The sequence below is a fragment of the Propithecus coquereli genome, unplaced genomic scaffold (genome assembly GCF_000956105.1).
Source record: "Propithecus coquereli isolate 6110/MARCELLA unplaced genomic scaffold, Pcoq_1.0 Scaffold80, whole genome shotgun sequence".
Lineage (NCBI taxonomy): Eukaryota > Metazoa > Chordata > Mammalia > Primates > Indriidae > Propithecus > Propithecus coquereli.
Genome location: NW_012154174.1, coordinates 4,510,899 through 4,533,788, shown reverse-complemented (window position 1 = coordinate 4,533,788; position 22,890 = coordinate 4,510,899). Strand labels below are relative to the sequence as shown.

General features: G+C 44.6%; 1 protein-coding gene across 23 annotated transcripts in view; it reads right to left on the bottom strand.

Annotated features, from left to right (window-relative positions):
• The window catches only part of KCNMA1 (potassium channel, calcium activated large conductance subfamily M alpha, member 1), a 740,417-nt gene that overhangs the window by 113,080 nt on the left and 604,447 nt on the right, over positions 1-22,890 (bottom strand). For 11 of the 23 annotated variants that reach the window (XM_012663335.1, XM_012663320.1, XM_012663328.1 and 8 more), the window contains one exon: positions 18,176-18,252. In XM_012663335.1, coding sequence (XP_012518789.1) covers positions 18,176-18,252 — 77 coding nt within the window. Of the gene's footprint in view, positions 1-7,835; positions 8,010-14,614; positions 14,624-18,175; positions 18,253-22,890 lie in introns of all 23 variants that reach the window. The other 12 variants (XM_012663330.1, XM_012663318.1, XM_012663319.1 and 9 more) reach the window with 3 other exon arrangements.

The window sequence follows — 22,890 nt, the reverse complement described above, 5'->3', positions numbered from 1 at the left end:
CTAGTTGCCGGGTCAGCTGAGAAGAATCAGGCTCATGCAATTTAGCTAATGGAATTCAACTGCTTTAGAGCCATTAATTAAACTTTCTTTTAAAAGATTGTAGCTTCTTGGATTTGCATTTGGGTAATGTGCTTCAGCTGCTAAGTCCTGCAAGCCGTGGCTCAAGCCTGCCTTCCTATGGCTTCTCAGAGCAGCTTGTCCTCCCTGAGAGGGAGTCTCAGCCACCTCCCACCAGTCCCTCCTTCCTGTGCAGCCACAGCAGTTTTCCCAAAACAAAGCCTCTGTTGGGACATTTCTCTGATCAAACACCTTAAGTGCTTTCCACCCTATTACAGACTAGCGAAACCCTTAGCCTAGTGCCTGACAGTAACGGGGCCCTATTTTACCCTTTGGGGGGCTCCTCTCCCTGCACTCTCCTGAGCAAGTCTTGAGCTCCAGTCAACCTGGGTGACCAGCTGCTTTGCAGGGGGCTCCAGCATTCCCCACATTGTCTCGAGTTCCATTACTGGAATCCCATCTTTTTCTCGTTCCTTGGAGACTGGCTGACCTATGGATCTTATTCAACTAAGTGGGAACGTTAACTCACTCCACAGACTGTGCGGACGCACGGCCTGTTTCCAAGGCCCTGCTGCACCACTTACTCGAGGTGCAACCCTTGGGAGATCATTTAACCTCTGGGCCTCAGTTGCCTCATCTGTAAATGGGGTGCTTTGCAGAAGCCTCGGTGTACAATTGCCTCAACTGCAAATAACAGTTACTACCTCATAATAAGATTAATTAATATGTGTCAAAGACATAGAGTAGTGCCTCACTGCAGCAAACGCTATAAATAAGTGCTAGATTCAACAACACACACACCCTTCCCATGTTGGCAGAGTACTTTGCATATAGTAAGAGTAGAGACCACACTAAGTCTAGTCCTAACAGGAATCCAAGTTAACTAACCGGCCATTTCCTGGCACCACCATATTAAACAAGCTTCAGTTCCTGGGGCATGGAGTACACATGTAATAATTACAGGTGTGTTTGGGTAGCGCCCCTGTGCTCAGATAAGACAAAACATCACCCTAGCCTCAGAATAGGAAAGCAATTTTTCAGCAAATCTTAGCATGCCTCCCTCTTCGTCTTTCCTCACCAGTGAGCGTGACCTGTTTACAGTTTCCACATCCACTCCATTCTGAAAATGGTTTCCATTCGGCTGCTCTGTGCTTACAGCTTCTAGGCTTGACTTGGAGTCAAAGACCCCAAATGCTAAGATCCTTCCTGTGCACATGCTGGCAAATGTCCTACCTTCGTCAGGCCAGATGACAAGCATGCGTCTCACATGAAGGACGTATCCAGCTGAAATGATGGGCGCCATATGAGAAGGGGAACCCCAAGGCATGACGGGACCAGAGATGCCACAGATCCACTGCCCGTTTCTGTCTGGATGGGATTTGATGGCTCAACTGAGCAGAGCCTGTGCCACTGCCCCACTAGCCTCTCTCGAGTGGCTTTCCACCATTATTGGTCTGATGTTAATTTCAGACAGTGCCCAATCACATCACAACAAATTAGCCACAGACACGCAATAGCCATCAGCTCCGTCCTGACTGCAGGCAGGGGGACTCCCGCTTCCTGAGCTGCACGCTCCCACAGATGTTTCTAAAAGCCTCTTCCCAGAGGCCCATTTAGAGAGAAATTAAATGCAACTTTGACTTAATTAACGTTTTAAATGATAATGAATACAATGTAGATTCATAGGAGGCATTTACATTGTGTTGTAAAATTGATAAAAATTTAATAACTCTTTGTTAATAAGTTATGTCTCCCCAGACCCATAAAGCCTGAGGCGCTGCAAACTCCAGACTGGGTCTCGTGCAGGCTCCTGGTGCAGGTGGAAGAAGGAGGCAGAGATGGACTTGACATTTGCTCCGAGCCTGCTCTAATTCAAACCTCTGCTTGTTCATCAGGACTTTATTTCATACAGTAAAGGTCAGGATTTGGGCTCAAGGCAGAGCCTTGACAGGAAGGCTGAAGTGGAAGGCAGGCTGGCCGTGGCATCTGCCGCCTGAGATAGCGGCAGAGGGGGGAAGACGGAGAGCTAGCGCCACGTCTGCCCTCCACAGTGGAGGTAAGAGGGAGAACCCGCTGCCCGGTGGTAGAAACTGTCAGGGTGAGTATCCTGACAACCGGCCACTGCCCTGAAATAAAAATGCAAACATAATTTCCATGTCACCTTGCATAAGGACCTCTGCTCGGCTTATGTGTGGCATGCCGACATCCTTCCTAGTTTGTCCTTAAAGAGCCAAGAGACTCACTAGAGTATGGTGTTCCTGGGAAGAGAGGTGTCCCAGTGATGGGGTACACACAAAGGACCCTGCCATCTCCCCTCATTCTGACCTTTCTACTTCCTGTCTCTCACTTCTGTTGCAAAGAATTTCTTTTGAAAAGCTGGCTGCCTTTTGCCTACTGTTCCCTTCTCCTTTCACCTCTATGTGGTACCTCTTCAGAGCATATTTATCTTAAGGAATTCAACAATCCTTTTTTATTTTTTTGAGGGGGACAGAGGCACAACAAGGTCCCCAAATGCAAGCCAACTACTTCACCTAACACTAAAATGAAACAAACAGCTATTTATTCTGGATGAAAACCTGGTTTGCTTGGAGCTCTTTAGAGAGGGGCCACTTAAAGGATTCTTCTCAAAGGCAATTTTTGCCTAAGTTTGATTTTGGCCTTATAATGCTGACCACGGCGTGCATACACAGTGACCTAAAGCCCACAGCAAGGCATATTTCCAGCCAACTCATTGCAGTTTGGCTACCAAAACCAAGTGAGAGGCTTTAGGTTCTGTTGCCTTGCCCGCTACCAACAAAGAGGCCCTAAGAGGCCCCTCCCAGGTGCATTAGTCATCTTGGTCCCATTGGATGGCAAGAAGGATACTGTTTCCTGCAATGAAGTTCCAATGGCCAAATCAGCCTGCATGGGCCAGGGGTAGCTGAAGAGTCAGAGTAGAATCCAAAGGCTCCTTTAGTGTTTGGTATGAATGTGTGTGATGGATATTGACAGAGAGAGAGAGAAGAGGGAAGGACAGAGATCACACCAGCAAGACATGCATGAGGAAATGGGAGAAACTGGAGACCCAGATAAATGGGCTTAAAAAAAATACATGAAAAACTAACTATGATTAAATTGATTTGTGCTTAGTGTCCTCTGGCTCTCATCTGTCTTATTCTCACTGGTTGTGGTATAGGGAAGAGGCTGTCATTGGTTTCAGGGCCCAGAAGTGAAATAGATAAATTAAATTTAGGACTGGAGAGTTTAAGAAGTCACCCAAAACTATACATAAAAGCAATGAAATAATTATGAGGGGTTGATTTTTAAATGCAGATTATTAAATTAAATCTCCCACTAACAGATGGTGGAGACTGTCCGGAGAGGGTGCATCCTATTATAGACATTTTCCTAGAGCTGTTTCCACCCTCTGCCCCAGTATCTGATTTTATGTACTTCAAAATGCCATTAGTTCACTCGAGTGACTTTAGTTCTATTGACAATGTTAATTCTCTGCCTGTACAAACCAAAGGCTACTCGGATAAGCTGATTTTTGTTTATTATCTGACAAGACTCAAGATTACACTAAACTGATTTTGGTGTGTCTCCCTTCACCCTAATCATATCGGACTTCTCTCGGCTTCAGCACTGGGGTCGAATGCCTCCTTGTATTATATTTATACCCCAAATAAAAGTCACGTATAATTTAAAATTAGCTACAGTCACTTTCAAAAAGTTACATGTAATTGTGCAGGTTTAAACTATTAGTAAATTGAAAGGTTCGTGTGAGTGATCACACGTGTACTTTAGCTAAGACTGGTTCCAAGTGCAAATCTAAAGGTCTGTTTCTCTTCCACATGTTAATTTGTTTGTGCCGGGGCTACTGATGGTTGCGACCAGAATCATGTCAGGCAGGTCTCCGCAGGGTGTCAATCAATACGGTCCTGCGTCGTCACTGCCACATAATTTTAATTGTCCCTCTCACTTAGCAATCAGAGCTCAGGCAAAATGGAAAGGACGAGCATACACTTCCAAAGAGAGAGAAAGGCCTGTGTTACCAAATTATAGTGGGAATAAATGGAACTGATTAGAAGCTACGTCTCTATGTGTGCACGTATGTTGCCAGAGGTACATTGTTTTACATCGGATAGTGCTAGAACACAACTACTTGTGACAAGAGCCAGGGCCCATACAATCCCAGTGTCTTTTAAGAGAGCTGGGACTCTTGCCCAGGACAATCTGAAATGGAAACAAAATCACGATGATCAGAAAATGATGCCACGCGCACTGATTCCAGTCTATCCTATTGAACAATTCAGTCTCGCCAAAACTAAAATCCTTTTGCAATGCATCCTTATTGGTCGCTATCTGCCGTACCTTTCTGACACTTTTTTTTTTTTTGTCTTTTCTAAACTAATCCTTTCTCTCTGAAGGTCTTTTTGTCAATACAGTCTGGCCTTACATCTCCTCCCGAGTTCCATAGAAGAGGACGACCGTTATAACAGCACGTGACTTAACAACACCTGACCCTCGGTAACGGGCCACACCTCCACCGAGGTGCGCCCAGAGGCAGACCCTGCTGTTAGAAGGCAGGTTTTCAGAACTGTGTGAACACTTTTAATATATTACCGCTCCTCTGGGAACCAGCTACTTCTCTTCCCACTTCAGAAAACACATAATGGGACTTTGTGTTTCAATTTAACGTCCCTTGAAAACGGAAATCTTTTCCCTTATAAGAAAAGAAATAGTAAGGAGGGAGACGAAAGGCAAGAGAGAAATAAATTAGACAGTCTCCAAAGCACATTGGCTTAACTGGGAAACTGCGACCAAAGCAAGCTCCATAATAGTATAATGACCTTTAATGAGTGTCTTGGGAAACAATACAGCCCTAGCATAAAAGACAAAGGGCAAAACCCATCATGGCTCTGCTGACACTAATTCAAAATGATTTTCAGAACAACTAAAGAATGTAAGAGAAGTAATCTGATCCACCCATCTGACCTCACTTTGATTCAAGGGCCCTTCTCCTGCCATTTCTAATTGTCAAACCCTCTACACTTCACATCTGCTCATATTTAATGAAAAGCCCACTCTCACCGCTGCTCTGGAGTCAGCTCACTCCGTCAAATGGGCACCACCCAACCCCACCACCAGCGAGGGAAGCCTGGGGACCGCTGTTGGAGCGCTGCCAGTGGAATTCCGCGTAGAGACAGACGTTTTTTAATTGGAGAAGAAGGGCTTATGTGGGCCCATGAAGGGGCTCAAATTGAAATGGATTTTTCTAACTTATTATTAATGGTCAAAGGTGAGTGGTCTCACACAGGGACGGATGAAATCTGCTTTTGTTTGATAGAGTGACGACTGATGAAACAGAGAAGGCAAACCTCCCCCTGAGCTGTCAATACCAGTTAAGGCTGGGACATACAGCCCAAAGCTCCATGTGTTCCATGGCGTGGGCTGATTTGGGAGGCGCAGGAGGGACAAGAATATTACGCTCAGAATGTTTCTGAGGGGACGGGACAATGCCACCCCAAGTGTTTCTTCTCCTGGCCCCCAGCAACGCTTGGATTAAATTGCAGAGCTGAGAAATCCCTCTAATTAAGGTTTCTCTTGAATAAAATCATAATTACACACACTGGGCACCAGGAGCCCCAAGCAGGGGATGCAGAGTTTGCTGCGATTAGTGTTGTTGGTCAGTGCCAAGATGTGACGTGAGCATGGGGCCCTAGCTCAGAGCCAGAGTGGCTTCTTCCCTTTTTCCACTGAATCTTTGGCCAAGGTTTTAGAGCCTAGGAGTTAATTGAGAACAGCAGTTGTGCGTTAGGCAGAAGGGTAACCCAGGTGGCTGGTAGTTACTTTCACCACCACCAATCAAAGAAATGTGGCCAAATGGGGCCACCTCAGCACCCCTCTGCTCTGCCTCCTCAGCGTCGGCCTTGAACCTGGTGTCTTGCTGCACATCGTAGACAGACAAGTTCCTTGTGCAGCTGTGACCTAGGTCATCTCGCTCGTGGCATATGAACTACAGAGAACTCTGGGGGGAGAATAAAGGGATAAGGATTCAGACGGTGGCATCTGTAAGGATTTTAACAGAAACTTCCTTTCCAAGATTTTAGGCCAATGTGGTTGGGGCAGTCCAAAACTCCTCTCAATGCAACCCCCATTAGGTTTCACTTTTAAATGAATTTTGTACCTTGGCATTGTTCTGGAGGAGCAGGAAATCGTAAATCAGAGAGGATGACTCTCTGGTTCTACATCAAAGTTTTCCAAACGCTGCTAAGACAAGCTTGATGCACAGACCACACCTCACACCTGAACTTCAGCCTTAAACATCAGCACCTAGAATGGCACACAGCGACGCGAGACACCGCCACACAGGTGCGCCACACAGGTGCACTGTGCTGGGACCAGCTTCAACACTGCGCATGTGACTCACGCAAGTTCATTTTCCATGGGAATAAATGCGTAAGAGCTAAGTGCTCTTCTTCCTCCTTGACGTCAGTGTAAACCAACCCCCGCTTGTGAGAGTTTGGTTGAACCAGCTCTGGCCACTTATGAGGGGAGAGGATGGATGGCAATATGGTCACCAATAAATGTACTGGGTGCTCTAAAGCAGAAGGGAGGAAGCACAGAAACAAGAATTGTCTCTTACCATCTATGCTGCCAAAAATGTGAAAACAAGGTTACAGTCATACTTTAAGAGCATCCAAGTCCTCAAGTGGAACCACAACCTCTTCTACGCTTGGACAAGCACTCACAATCCCAGAGTCTCAAACTGCAGCTCACCCATGAGCTACATCAGTAAAGTCCACCATGAGGACAAGGATGAGGGGTGTCTCAGGAATCAGGTACACCTTGGCCTTTCCGGCCACTGGCTGCATGACCTTGATAGGTTCTTTAACATCTCTAAGCTTGCGCGTGACAAAGAAGACTGACCTCAGAGGTCTGTGCTATGCACTCACGGAAATCATGGAGGTTCGTGACTTGCATTTTTTGTTGTTATTTGGGATCACGATTGCCACCTGATACCTTAGTTAAACAGAGGCTATATTGTTGGAAAAATAAAAGATATTAATGGAACAATCCTTTGAATTAATCACCTTTCTGGAGAAAGTTCTAGAACCTACCAGCCTACATAGGTTGGCAGATTTAGAATACTCTTTCCAGAACACAGGACAAAATCTGGTACTGGAGGAATGAGATACAGGTTAGAGAGACACGGTAAAAAAAAAAAAAAAAAGACACTTTTGAAACTATTTTGTCAGAGGAAAACACGCTATAAAAAAAAAGGAAAAGAAAAAAATATACACCCACCTGCATTGAAACTCTGCTATATTTTGGATACCAAGAAACTATCTAAGCTCACTAAAAGCAACTTAACACTAGAGCTAGCTTGTTCTCACTACATGCTTTTCCTTCCTCCCTTTGATATAATCCAATTTATAGCCATTCCCAAAATATTAAGAGGTACATTTCCACATACCTCTATATTAATATAGTATGTGATATGCCGTCACTTTAATTTCCATTTATATTTATTTGAAGGGGAGAGAGGACGACTGCAATGTCACAGTCCTGCACTCTATTGCAAGAAGCACAATGAGTTAAAATCCGAAGGGAGGCCTTCCCCCACACAGACACAGAGACACAGGCAGCTGGGTGACATACGACCACATACGAGATCACAGTGGGAGGAAAACATTGGCCCAACTGACTCACAGAACCACAGGGCATAGCACAAGACAGGGATGGTACCACAGACAGCACAGACAGGGGACTGCGTGTGTCGAGGTTAAACTTACAGGCACGGAAACTGGTGGAGCAATCATTAACAGAGACAGAAGAAAGTGGGAAGGCTCTCTCAAGGGTGTCCACGTTACCACGCACACGGCCTGACATGCACGAGCAGTCACGCTCAGAACGTCCGCAATCAAAACAACATGCCCGTCTCATTCTCTTGTAGATGGACATCTTGGCTATAACCATGTGGTTGGATGGGAGGAGAGGAAGAGTGGCAGTTAATGGCAAGGTCACAGACAGCCAGGCAGCTGGAAGGGAGCTGAAGGGATTGAACACAGGTCTTAGTTCACGTTAACAGTCTTGACCCAGAAAAAAAATGCAGAGTGATTGTTCATAACAGTTTGGTTGTACATCAAAAAAGCAGTGAAAATATAAATTGCCTTTATCGTCCCCCAAGGCTGATGTGGATTATTTTTGTCCCTTAGGTAAGGCGGTGACCACAGGAAAAGGGCATGGCTGAATACAGTCGAGTTCTTGGGTGAAAAGAAGAGCAAATTACAGACAGCAAAAATGTAACCAACATTTTTCCCCTGGCACAATTAAATACAGGAGGACAAAATATACACACTGCCAATCAATTAAATTAATTGCTTATTTGGTACAATAAATGGTTTTTGCAAGATGCAAAAGTATCTCATATGTAGGCTTTCTAATTTCCATCCATTTCTGGGCATTAGGCAGAGCCTGGGACAAGCTTTCATCAAATTAGATGTGAAACGATTACGTGTTAATATAGAATCTGAGGATGCCTTTGCTGAACTTCCCGAGAGTGAGTTTACATGATGGCTACAGGAATTTAAATTTACTCTTGACAGAACAAATATCCAAATCTGTCCATATAAGAAATGCAGCTACTCAGGACTAACGCTGCAGATTTGACATTAAAGGCAGTTCACAAATAAGAAATCACCCAAAGCATGTAAGATGTTGGCCTGTTGGAATGCATTTAGCTACTCATGGATGTATTTTCTGCTTAAAGCTGAGAGAATCTAAAAATCACATCTGCTTTTCTCTCTCCACCCACCAGAAATTCAGAAAGTAATCAGGATATTGGTTTAATCAGGATATTAACCAATCATACTTTTTTTTTCCTATATAGAAAACATTGGCCAAAAATAGATTAAAAATTATAAAACATGAAATAAGAGAACAGGTCCCACGTGAACTATCTTATTGGGCTTTGCACGCAGCATTGATAGCTCTTCTAAAGCTGGTATCGTAGGTTCTGCACTGCATGGGGATCCAACCTGGAGGCTAACCTGCAAAAGTTGCTGGAAGTCACCGTAGAAGTTTCCAGTGCCCTTCACCTTTACCCTTCAAGCCAATTTATATTTCAGTACAAGAGAAACTTTTTGTACCTCATTTTGATGCTACAACAGGCAAACATGTTTGCTTATCACTTAGCATGAACCAGCCTGCTTCTCTCACAAGGTGGGAGAAGAATCCATATTTATTCCAAGCATCACAGTCAAACAGTAAACCTACACTGGAGAGGTGTTATTCCCTGTGCCCACAGCTTCTATTTGGAAAGTCATCCTCCCCTCCACCTTTCTTTTTCTTTGTAGAGAATGGTTGCACTCTTATTTTAAAATATGGCTTGTGGTTTTGCCCTGTTTGAATGTTACAGTCACCAGGAAGAGGGGTTTAAATCTCTCAAATGGGTCAAGTCCTGTTCTAAGACCTTTATGACTTGCCATACAGTATATTTGTCAAGCAAGGGTAACGTTATGATTGTGAAGAACAGGCACTGGGGGAGATGAATGAGAGATCTCTTCAGCAGCAACTCCATTCTTATAAACTTGGCTCACATTTTTAGTGACATGTTCTTTTAGCATCCTAGCTAGTCTGTTGTTCAGGTCATCATGCAGCCCCAGCCCTGTTTAATGGGTGGTAGATCATTCCTTTGAGCTTAGCTTTTTACCAAAAAAAAAAAAAGTTCCACTATAGCATTTGAATCAGAGGAATTTAGAAGGCCTGCTGTGAATGCCCAGACATTCCAAACAAACAGCAATGGCTGAAGTCAACAAAGGGGGAACTTCAACTGAAGACATGAAAATAAATTTATCTTAAATGCATCCAGATCTGGCATACAACTTGGAGACGATTCCCTTGATTTTTCCTTCTTAGTTGTTTTACTGGAAATATTGATTTGTTATTTACACAGAAGAGAGAAATGGGGATGATTTTTTGTTTCACTGCAGATAAATTGTTTTGAAAAAAATTTTTTAATCAAATGCTGTAGCAGAAGAGAAGCCCATCAAACTCTGAAATGCTATGCTTCTCATTAGCAACAGTCCCTGGTTTTCATTTCCATACTGCCATTTTGGGTTTATATACAATAATAGAATCTGACACATTTATGGGGAAAGAAAGTTCTTATAAATATATCATCTTTAAGGACAAGGGGAGGAATGATGGGGATGGGATCACTTTTGAAACTATTTTGTCAGAGGAAAACACGTCACAATGGGTGATGTAAACCTCCTACTTGATAAGAGTTCAGGAGGAAACACAGCATCAAACCAGTGGCTCTCAGGGACTGTTTGCAACTGTCATTGTTAGTTGTTCTGGAGACCATGCATTGTTCTAAAATTTCATATAGTTAGCATGCAGGAACAGGCTGAAACTGGTAATCGAAGCAGCAAAAAAACCATTTGCTATAAGAAGATTAACTGTTAATTATAAGCAGTCACATTCCAAAGCAGCATATGCATAAAAAAGAAAACATGCCATTACTTGTCATTCCTTCCCAGTCATTTTTACACTCACACCAAATGCAAAATAGAAATCTCAAAAGACAAACAAATAACACCACACACACACACTCAAAAAAAAAAAAAAAATCAGCAAGAATGACCAATGAGAGTCTCTAAGACAAGACACAGTTAAAAAAACAACTGAGACCCACACGTTGACAAACCTTCATGAATCACAATGTCTAGACCGAGATGCCACCAACTGGTAGGGTGGCTCTTTTTCTCTACTTCTGCAATAGTCCATCTCCATTGACTCCCTGTCAGATGTCTTCACCTATATAGTTCGGGGTCCACTTTCTTAACAGGTAAGGCTGATTCTGAACTCCCAGCTGGCGGAAGGATCCATCAGGCTGGAAGGCTCTGTGGACCAGCCAGGAAGAGATTTCCTCTGGGCCATTATACAAATTGCAAACAAACTCTTTAACTAAAACCTGATGAAGATTTTCCTCCCCAGTGATAGGTGTTCCAGAAGATTTGGAAACTCTGTGTGTAAAATGATACTCTCAAGTTGTAAAATAAAATTATATTAAAATTAAGTCGTGGACCTCCTAATGTGGTCATTACCACCCCTCATCTTCCTCAACTCTCTCTGGCTCCCTAATCCTTTATTTTTGTTTCAGTGAATCATGGATATTCAGAATTGCTGGTATTTAATTTCCATTTCTCAGTGATTGTTTCCTTTTCTAGAACTGATTTAGGTTAGAAGGTTAATTTTAGGTATTAGAGTTCCACTTAAAACTCCCAAGGTTTGGTTTCAAAGTGCAACTTCGTTATGTATTTAAAACAGAAGTAAGTTTCTTATCTACTCTCTGGCCACTCCAAGTGTCCTCTCTCCTTTCGTGTTTGCTCATTTTCTTTCTCACATAGTCACCCATGGCTCCCTTCCCAAATCCCAATCCTCAGGAAAGGTTTCCCCAGGATGACAACGGCCATACAAAGTGGAGCTATGAGGACATCTAGTGGACCAGTGCGGAAGAGCAGCTAGTTCACAGGCAACCGGAACTAGGCTTTCTGGGCAAGGAGCGGAAAGAGGGCCCTGCTGTCTCTAAGAATTGAAATATGTGCAGTGTCATTTCAATTCAATGGCTTCCCTCGATCCACAGCAGACGTTTAGGGGCAGCGGGGACGAAGGGATGAGAGGTCCTGGGAGATGGTCCTAGGGTGGTCAAACTGGCAACTGGCAAGCACATTGGCTCTGCAGCTGTGGCCAGGCAGAGGACTACTTCAGCACCAGCTGACCGGGTCTCTTCAAAGCCCTGCTGCAGCTTCCTGGGACAGGGGACAGACAAGAGTGTGTCTCTGGCAGGTGTGAATACTGTAGCCACTTGTCATTCTTAGGGCTCTTGGAACTTTACGCTCAATTAATTGCCCCCATAGGCCAACTTAACTCTGGGAAAGCAGAAATATACGGCTCCAGGGACTCAGTTTTCTCTTTGGCCCACATCGCGAGGTTCTTGTTCTTGGACCAGGGCCACAGATTCAAAGAGGTTATGTGGTTGCCAAGAATTAGACTCTGCGTCTCACCTTCCTCCAAAGAACTTGGCCCCAGCAGTTTCACAATTTAAGAAAAAGCTTAAAAAGCTTTCATGTGCTTTTCTTCACCACAATAAAGTGGATAATCAACGAATATTCCCATTATGACTTCCTAGTATTATTTATAAAGACAAAATAGAAGTATTTCCCTAATGGATGTCACCAACACTGTCTGTTTACTCTTGAGTATTTAAAATGGAAAGATTTCTCGGACGTGCTCTCGGACAACTTTTCCTCTACTTTCAAAGGTCCTGGTCATGAGAGAAAAAACCTGTAGGGAAGCAGCCGCTGCAGATGTAGCTTAGTTACTGCTCTTTCCTTGAGTCAGACTGACAATCAGCTGCTCTCTGCTGGTTGGCACTTCGGAGTCAAGCCTGGAATGGAAGGGAGAGTTGGATTCCATCCTATCCTCAGCACCATCTGCCTCCTGCATCAGCAACCAAATTGTCAGCCAACTTCCAATTGCAGAATCTTAATTTCCAGGGTGGATTTGAAGGGGCAGGAAAAGCAGTGCTGGATTGAGAGGCCCAGGTGGAGTTTTCCAACTGCCGGGGACAAATATTTCAGGTTTTGAATGGAGTTAACTCAAGGGAAGACTGGTGTGGAAGGAAAAAAAAAATCTGCCACTTAGTTAATAGATACTTTTCAGAACACAATCTCACTTTTAAAATCAGTCCAGTGAAGGAAACATTATTTCCAATCATGAACCCTGGAGCTGCTTTTCAAATGCTCTGCAGCAACTAAAGTTACCAATGAAAATATCCACGGAAGAAAAAATCCACTGAGGTTTAAGGCTGAGGCAACTGATATGGCACTGGAGATCAGAGAACATTCCCTCAAGTCCTATAAATGAGGAATGATGTCTTCACTGAGCAAAATTCCTCCCATTAACTTCTGGAATAAGAAGAAAGTTCTTCCAGGTGGTTTTCCAAGAACAGAAAGAGGAGAAAGAAAAAGCTGTTTAATGTCAGCAGCACAGAGCACACAGAGCTAGGTGATTCTTCCCTCAACAACTGTACCGTGGCTGGGGAAGGCAGAAGTATTTGGTACTGGAGTTGTTTGCTGATTGACATCACATTTTCCCTCAAATTCTGAAGGAACATTAGCTATAGTATGTAGCTCTGCAGGTATGAAAGTGGGTCATGTCCTCAATCCATCCATAAAAGGGTCCTGCAGGTGAAGGGAGCCGCAGAGTCTATTTTGGCAGAATTGTGCATTGAATTGAAGAAGGTCATTTCTTTGTTTTTCCATTGAGCAATTTATACCCTCTAAACACTGACAACTAGCCAAAATCAGATGATCAACTTGCCTCTTCCGCTGCAAAGGAACACGAAAGGACCGAGTGCTGAAACATCTTCTCCAAGAGCCATTGGACTGAAATGTTCTACAGGTTGGGTCTCATTTTCAGTGGAGTCTTATGTACATGACTAAGGACCCAAAGCTCATCGCTGGTACCACTAAGAGCAGCATTGCTGTAGTCACATTGCTGGCCTTAAAAGCTCCTCCTCAATGGCCACATCTTAATCGAGTGAGAGGGCATCCTACTCCTTGAGTAACTTGAAGGCTCAGAGACCTGCACTGACTTGTTCAGACATCTACATAGCTCGTTGATAAAATGGAACGTTCTCCTTGAGTCATCTTTTCTATCTTAAACAAGTGAATTGATCTTCAAAGATATCTAACTAACAGTCACAGAGGAACTGGGTGTGTCCTACTGGGTATTGACTAAAAAAGAAACTTATTTTAAAGCAAGGGAACTTCATAGACTGTAGGAAATAATTACCACTGTGGAAATACTTGTCTCCAATAATGCAGTTTAGGTACTTACAGTCTCTAAGTTGAGTCTCCAATTAATCCTCTAGCTTGTGCTTTCTCATATATAGAAGCACATATACTATAATAAATACATTTCTCTATGAAATATCTCTACTCTTATATATAAAAATGCACATTTTTACATATAGAGTACTGGTACATATCATATATATATCACAACAGAGAAATATATATGTGGCATACGTGTTTCCTTCAGGAGAGGAATTCAAGCTCAATAGTGGAGGAGACCAAGTATAATTTGTCAAAGGCAAGCGTGACAAGGACTCCAATTGACAAGGCATCTAGAGCCATAGTGGTAATTACCTCAGCCTAATCAGTGTCCCTTAAAAGTCCTGAGACAAAGCCTTCAAGAGAAACACACTGCTGTCAAGGTCTTATTTTTAAGTGGAAAAATAAGACAGTTCCGGAAGCTGGCCAGAGCTGGGGGCTGGGTGGATGGACGGAGAGTGGGCTCCCTGCAGATGCTCCAGCTCCAGGCTACTCTGCAGACTGCGTTGGGAGATGAGGGAGTTGGGGCGTGATGTCACTGCTACATGCAACATAAATACCAAAAGTGAAAAAGAAACTAAAACTGTACAGAAAATAAAAGAAGTATCTCTTCTAGGGAAAGACAGGGGGAACTGGACTCTGGGCTGCTGGGAACCCATTTTACTCACAATATATCACTACCAGTGTGCAGTTAAAATAGAGTAGGGGCCGTATTCCAAGGCAGCAAAGAGAAAAAAAAATAAATCAAAGATATGTCAACGATTAGAAGTTAAAGAAAATTCCTTCAAACACATCAATCTAGACATGACTTGTCCCCTACGAGTCCACCCTTTGGCAAACTTTTAGAGGCTGGGGGAAAAAAAATGTAAATCATTAGACCAGGTTTGTTATACAGAAAAAGAAAATGGGTGGATAGTAGACCCTGAGAGCTTGTTCCTTGGCCAGACAGCTGAATTGGACTCTCTTCCATGCTGGAAAGCTACAAAGAAATGGAAAGAAATGCAAAAGTTAAACTATACTACCACAGGATTTCCAGAAATGGAATGTCCACACTCAGTATTTCTCCAGATAATATAACATGAAATGTTGAAGGTTACTGATTAAAAGTGAATAGGAAGGTAGGGGTGGGGGAGGCAGGGGAAGAATGGGTTGGGAGAGAAGGGTTAGGAGCTGTGGGTAAGGCCAGTGACTGTCAGTAGTTCTGCTTTCATGGAATGTATCACTCCAGGTGAATTATTAGTACCTGGACTAACAGGTTTGGACAAGTGACTACATGGGTCCGCTGCCCTCTCCACCTTTTACAGGGCACCAGGCAATGTCCATCCAACAGCACAGGAACCCTCTAATGCATTATTAACCATCCTAGTGCCTTTTAATCGAGGTTTCTTTGAAACCAAAACATATCTTCTCCAATTTCCTCACTTGCTTGACCTGCATGGGGAGGTTTCTGTTCAATAATTAATTTCATTCTAATCGCCCCCTCGCTCCACACACACAGCTGCATTCTGCCCTCTGTGCTATGGCCTTTTAATTAGGAAAAACAACATTTGGATAATTCTGGCTGTAATCAAATATTAACCTCATAGCCAAGGGCCTCTGGGCGATGAGGAGCCCAAGGTTGGGGAAGAAGGCGGGGGATGCAGAGAGAAGAGAGCAAGACGTGTCGCACTGGCGTGGCCCTGCAGCCGCAGGCCTTTTGCAGCAATCTGTGCTGTGCATGAAGGGAGATCATGCCCTTCACTAGGGCAACCCACTTTAAGGGAAAGGAAGAGAATAAAATTATTTCAAACAATTACGTGCCTCTCCCTCCAGGATGAAGCTAAAGACCACTGACCACTGTTGTTTACTTGCCTGGAACTAAGATGGAAAAATACTCTAGAGGCCAAATCCTAATTTCTAGGGACTTTACAAATTGTCTGCTGTGTTTCACTGCTATGTCCTATAAGGGATGTTCCAGTATTAGAACAAGTGTCAGAGACGTCCTCCAAACACTACATGCTCATTCCTGCCTTTGCTCTTCTCCCTACCTAGATTGGGTCTCAGACTCAATGTCACCCCCCAATGGGGGCCTTCCTGACCTTCGAAGCTATAAAGTAGTACCCCCACAAGATTCCCCTCACCCTCAGGCAGTCTCATCTCTCTTCTTAGCATGGGGCTCTCTCTGAATTTACGTAACTCTTGACACAATCATGGTTTGTCTCTGTTCACTGGAGTGACGATTTCAGGAGGACGAGGGCTTTGCCTTGTCCATAGCTCCATCCCTGACACTAAGAATGGCACCACAAAGCGGGTACTCAAAAATATGTGACTGGAGAATCCATAAGCGAGTCATACTCTTGCCATTTCATTGATACCCCTGTGGGGCGAGCCACTGGCAGATATCCTGTCGTGAATTTCTCCCCTGCCTTTTCCAACCCCTCGCTACGAGAGTCTCCTTACAGGAGAGTTCACCCTCTTGGGTCTGTTGCTCTCTCTTACATGCCTCTACCCTTGGAATGTTGTATCCTTCTGCTGGAAATGAGCCAGGACAGCCGGGCAACGGGGCCGTGCTGCTGTGCCCACAGCAAACCAAGCAGGGTGGGGGCCGGCTGCCTGGTGGGAAGGGCTGTCTGAGTCCTGGTGTCTGGGGGGATTGGGTAGGGAGTGCGGGTGTTCTGTGTCTTGCACTCTCTTAGATGCTCTTCCTGGTAGGTTGTCAGAATGAGGGAATTCTCAGGTCCCAACAAGTTAGAGTCTTTTGTTCTGAGATATAAATAAATACTCGGTAAGGTGACAGAGTCGGGGAGGGGGACCATGTGTGTTAAGTCAGTGGGAAAGGGGGAAGCAGAACAGTGGGCCTAAGCTGCTCCAGACTTGGGGACCAGCCTGAGAGGATTTCTACAGAAACTTCTCCAAACCAAGAGAGTGCCCCATGGGCATTCCCCCCGGAGACTGAGGAACTTCCCTGTGTGCCAGCAGAGTGATATTTATGTCTTACTGGTTTTACATTTTCTGTGTCCCCCACCCTTACAAGTGCAGTGAAAAAGGTCCTTGCTTCATTGGCAGATCCCAGGAATGGTGCTCTTCTGTCTGGTTTTGGCTTGTGAGAAAGTATTTTATGGGGTGATCTTTCATAAATGTTCTTACTCATCTGACCCAAGATCACTCATCTCACCCTTCCCTTCTGCAAAAATGATCAGAGGACTCAGAGAACAACTATCAAAAGAGGTCTTCAGGCGAGCCTGGGTCCCTGTACACGGGCTGTGTGACTGTCTGCAATCTCATCCTCTCATTAAACTTGGAAGTTTAGTTTCCCCTTTTTGTAAAATGGGATTACTAACACTCCTTGCCAATTACACAAGGTTATGATGAGGATCAAAGCAATGATCCCAAGGAGCTTTTCAGGCAATAAATCACTTTAGGAAGGAAGGCATCATTATCGTTGTTTTCTCTAGGGTTGAGAACAATTTCAATTAGGCAATGAAGCACAATTACTGCAAAAGGCACAGCCTTCCCAAAGCAAAGGCCACTTTAAGTCATGGTATCTCACCCCGTCTTTCTCAAGAGGCCCTGTTGGCAAAATGCTTCAGAAGGGGCTTGAGACAGGATATGTCAGAAGCTACTGAGCCCAATCTAGCCTATTGTAAAGGGCCATGGTGCTTGAGCAAGAGCGCTTGAGGTCTGCCTTTGGGACAATGGCAACTGAAGCTCACTGATGATGGCAAAGTTCTTTTCTTGGGACAGTCTGAGGGTATCACGATTGACAACTCTGGTGTTTGGTACTAAAACCTGAAGAAATCCCAGATAGAAAGAGAATCAATTTCCATTTTGGAGACAGAGTCCACAGACTCAGTTTCTCTCTCAACCCTAGCAGACTTGGTGGCCCCATCTACTGGAAATCACTATACAAAAACACTCCCTCACCTATGGTGTTAGCTGTCTTCCTTCTTATACATCGTACTTGACTATGTCAGACTGGACACAGCTGATGAGGCACCCTTACACCCAGGAAGTGAGGATAGGTACTAGGTTCACTCCTGGGTGTTGAGGGTGGTGATTTTTCATCCTCTGCTCTAACAAAGCGAGGACAGGCATTTATTTCCTGTCTCTTTAAACTGCTGGGTGAAACATAAACATATTCAAGAAAACTCTTGATGTTTAATGTTTCTCTAATAGGAAAAGGAGAAGGAAAATGGATTTGGGGAATAGGGAGGAGAGAGGGAGGGGTCGGGGAAAGAAATACTACTTACGCCGTTTGCAGCCGCATTTTTTTATTCTTTTGGGATCTGTGATGTCATCATGACAGGCCTTGCAGTAAAAAAATGCCCTGGAGAAAAAGAATGGAAAAACTGACACGTTTCATAATCCACCCAAGTGAAATGAGTACCACATTTCCTCTGCAGTGGTGCCAAATTAATGAAACATGCCAGCACTAATTTCCTTTAATCTTTTGAAAGGTTTAGACGTCTGCAGACGGAAATGTTTGTTGCAAAACCATCTATTTCAAACACAGAATTCTGTGATTGGAGTTAGTGCTTCTTTTCATAAACTTCCATTTGCAAAGGCACCGGGAGAACGGTTGCTGATGTGGCACACCGTGTCCGTCTGCTGGCTCATCTTTTGTTTTTGGGAACAGCGTTCCATGCTGCTCGTGGGAACACGTGGGCAATCAGCCCTGGGCCCTTGGTGGGGGGTTTAAATACAACGCTGAAATCCCCTCAGTCTGGTCAAATAGGTATTAAAGGGGGCAGAAGTATGCCGTTCCTCAAATAAAAATATTAACCTTGTCACTTTGGAAGCACCTTTTCTTGTCAGCCAAAGTGAAAGAGGGTCTGGAAGGAGGGTGGAGAGGGAAAGACAAAAGCCACGAGTCAGGCAGTTTTCCAGCAACCCCCTCTAGGAATTCACAGCCCATCTTACTCCAAAGCTGGCTGGGCCAGGCCCCATACTATCCAGCCCTGAGAACTTGTACTAAGTGAAGGTTTTCTTCTTACTGCAGAGCAAAGCTCAGCTGACCACCGGGATGAGTAGAGGCTATTGAGGGGTGGGTGGGTAGAAGGGGTCCTGGAAGAACCAATCAACAAGAAAACCCCTAATCTGACCTAAGTGTCCATACGCAATCCCAGAGGGCATTGGTTGTGTCAAAAGTATTCTGGAGGAGGCAAAATAAGAGCATTCAAGCACTACTTAAAAACAAAGCACCTAGAACAGCACAAGAGGCCTGTGTCCTTTCAGTACTGGGGAGGTGATAAAATTCATTGGAACAACCTTACAACCTTCTGTATCCAGAAACTAACAAATCCTTGGCTTGGCATCTTTACCCCTGCCAAGGCGAACCGAATGCCAGGGATAAACGCGGTCTTTCCCTGCCCAGGGCTGAAGAAATAAACACAAGTCTTGACCTTTTAATGTTTTTCACAGGACTTGGATTTATAATTGGCACTAGCTGGAAACCAATGGTAAGGCTGTTGGATCCAGAAGAGACCTTGGAGATCTTGCAGCCAAGATCTCTGGGACTCAGTGTCCTCATCTGTACATTGAGGAGGTTATCATGGCCTGTGCAAAGTTGTCCCATGCTGGGGCTCGGCCAGCCCCAGGGCTTCCGAATCCAAGTCCAGCGCTTGCTCTACCCTAGCACCTCCTCCCCTGCTCCTCCACGTGCCTGCTGTCAGCCACAGGCAAAGAAAGAAAAGCCGGCTGATGGTTTACCTGGAGTGGCAATGAGGCTAAGCACCCGATCAGTGTGCCTTGGAACAGGAAGGGAAGCAAAGGAGAAAACATCCAAATTGGGGAAAGTAACTTTGCTTCCACTTCCTTTGGCCATTGTCTCCCCCATTTGATGCCCCTAACACATAATAATAATGATAATAATAATAATAATAATGGTAACAATCCTAACAGCTAACATTTATAGAGCACAGGCAATAGACCAGGCACTATTCTAAGCATTTTACAAACATTAACATATTTGATTCTCAAACAACCCTTTGAAGGAGATATGATTATTATCTCTGTTTCACACATAAGGAAACTGGAGCACAGAGAGATTCAGTGACCTGCCCAAGGCCGCACAGCTAGGTGAGGCAGAGCCAGGATGCCAATCCAGGCAGTCCGACACCAGATCCCAGAGTCTTAAACCCACTATGCTGTGATGAGAGGATGGTGAGCCGGATACACTGTTGAAAAGATAAAGCGTGACTACTCCATGCATTGAAGCTGGATTCTTTTTTGTAATTTAATTTTTTCAACAGACAAATAAAAACTGAATACACTTGAGGTAAAACAACACGATGTTCTGAAATATGTACACACGTGGAATGGTTAAATCAAGCTAATTAACATATACATTACTTCACATACTCATCACTTTCTGTGATGAGAGCGCTTAAAATCTACTCTCTCAGCAATGTTCAAGTGTACGATACATTGGTATTATCTGCAGTCACCATGTTGTACAGTGGATCTCTTGAACGTATTCCTGTCTAACCTACATTTTGTATCCTTTGACCAACATCTCCCCATCACCCCCACCCCAGCCCCTGGGAACCCATTGCACTCTCTGCTTCTCTGAGTTGGACTTTTAAAGATTCCACATATGCGGGAGATCATGTGGTATTTGTCTTTCTGTGCCTGGCTTATTTCCCTTGGTGTAATGTCTTCCAGGGTTAGGAGAGTAAGGTTAATGCACGAAATGAGATGAGGGCTGGGGCGTGTCCGAGGTGACCTGGAGGCAAACCCCCCACTGGAGGAGACAGAGCAGAGCGTCTCAGCTCTAGCTGACCTTTGCCAAGTGGCACTGCTCTGCAACACCATCTCTGCCCCACCCACCTCTGCGGCTGGCATGCTCACCTGGCAAAGTCCCTACCTCACCGCGCACCTGCACCTGAGCGACCGAGTGCCACTCAGAAAGAAAGCGCACTGATCTCACTTTAAATCCACAGCCGCAGATTCCAGGGGCCTTTTCCCACCCCCTGGGATCTGCTCTGTTCTCCTGGCGCTTTCTTTCCCACCCTCCAGAACAACTCTCTCTGCTCTCCTCTCTACGTCCTCTCCGGCTCACCGCACCCCTCCCACATACAGCTTTCAGCTGGTGACCTTGTGTCACACATCATCAAGAAGGCCAGCTCTGCCTCCCACAAGGATGGCCTTTCTCATCTCCTGTCCTCTGGTTTCCTGTTGCGTGTGGCCAGTGGGAAGGGCCAGCAGGAGCCTGGAGCGTGGGAAGAGAGTTCACCCCAGCGACCCTCCCGACTCCCTCCCCACTGGGCCATGAAATGGCAGTGGTGACACTTCTCTACTGACGGACGAAGATCCTGCTGGGCAGTCATTCCCACATCGTAGCCCCTCTCTCCAGCTCCTGATGGTCCCCCTCCCCTTGACCCTGCAGATGTAGGGAGAGAGTGGCTCCCCTCTCTTGCTGGCTCTGGGGTGCTTCACCACCACTTGCTGGTTTTCCTTAACTATCTGCCTGCACTTGACATAGCCCCTTCATAAAACTCTCCTCCCTTTTCCCACTGAAGTGTGACATCTCTTTCTCAACAGGACCCTCACTGATACAGCACCCAAGATGATACATCTCCAGCCCTCACCTTTCCCCAGAACCCCAGACTCTAAGATGCAACTGCCTTTATGATCTGTCCATGTGCACGTTTGGCGCACACCTCCAACTTAATAGCCCAAACAGAATTCTCAACTTCCTATCACCCAAAACTTTCTTCTCCTCCAGTTTCCCCATCTTGGTAAGATGGAGTCATCATCTACCCAATTTCTTATGCCCCAGATCTAGGCTTCATCCTCTTTTTTCCCTCACTTCCTCTACCCAGTTCATCAGTGGGTTCTGTGGACTCCCCAAAATATAGTCTGAGTGGGACCCACTTCTCTCCACCTCCATTCCCCAGGCAGCCCAAGCTGCCATCATCTCTCCCCTACACCATGCAATAGTCTCTGAGTCTCTGGCCTCCTCTCCTGTTCCATTCAATCCCGTTCTCTACAATGCAGGGAGTGTGACCTTTAATGAGGTAAATCAGACCACATCACCCCCAGCTTAAAACCATCCGTGACTTCCATTCTATAGCAAACCAAACCTCTTTACAAAGTGGTATAGGAACCAGCCTCCCTTCTCTTTCTAACCCCATCTCATCCCACTGTCCCCTACTCTACTCCCAGCTACACTTTCCTTCTTGGGGTCCCTGGCCACAGTAGACTTCTTCCTATCTGTCTTCTCTTCCTATCTGATCTTGGCATGGTTGGTCTTTAATCTCGTCTCTAGCTCTGCATTAACACTACCCTCTCAGAGAAGCCTTCACTTACACCCAACCTAAATCAGTGACCCAGTTACATTAATTCTTTCATCATCAATTTTTTTAAAACTGTAATTTTCTTCTCCCTAGAATGTGAGCCCCATTAGGGCAGGGACATCTCTCCATTGTTCACCACTGTTTCCCTGGCACCTGTATAGAGCCTCCTAAGCTGTAGGTGGCTTATAGATATTTGATGAATGAATGACTGAGTCTGAGAGTGTTTCCCAGTATTGTTGGGTCTGCCAATTTTTCAGAAGAAACTAGTAATAAGGATTTTTATATAAAAGCCCATAACTTTTTTCACCTTGGCAACTAATTTTTTTTTTAAGTATGACTCAAAAGAATCATATCTGCAAGCCAAACTGAATCAACAAGCCACCATTTTGTGACTCCTATAATAAAGACCATGTTCCAAGATTACTTAAAAACGAAAATATTTGGTGGCAAGAATTAAAGGACGAGTGCCCGAATGCCCATCCCCAAGTGACCTTTTTAAGACTGGAATTGGATGGTTTCACTCCTCTTTTTCTAAAACACTGCATCTGAAAGTTTCTATGAACTAGAATTCATAAACTTCTTTTGTTGCTGTTTTGCAGTGGAGGGTGCAAACTCAATACTAGATCATCATAATCTACTTTTCCATTTTTACGAAACTTGTTTAGTTT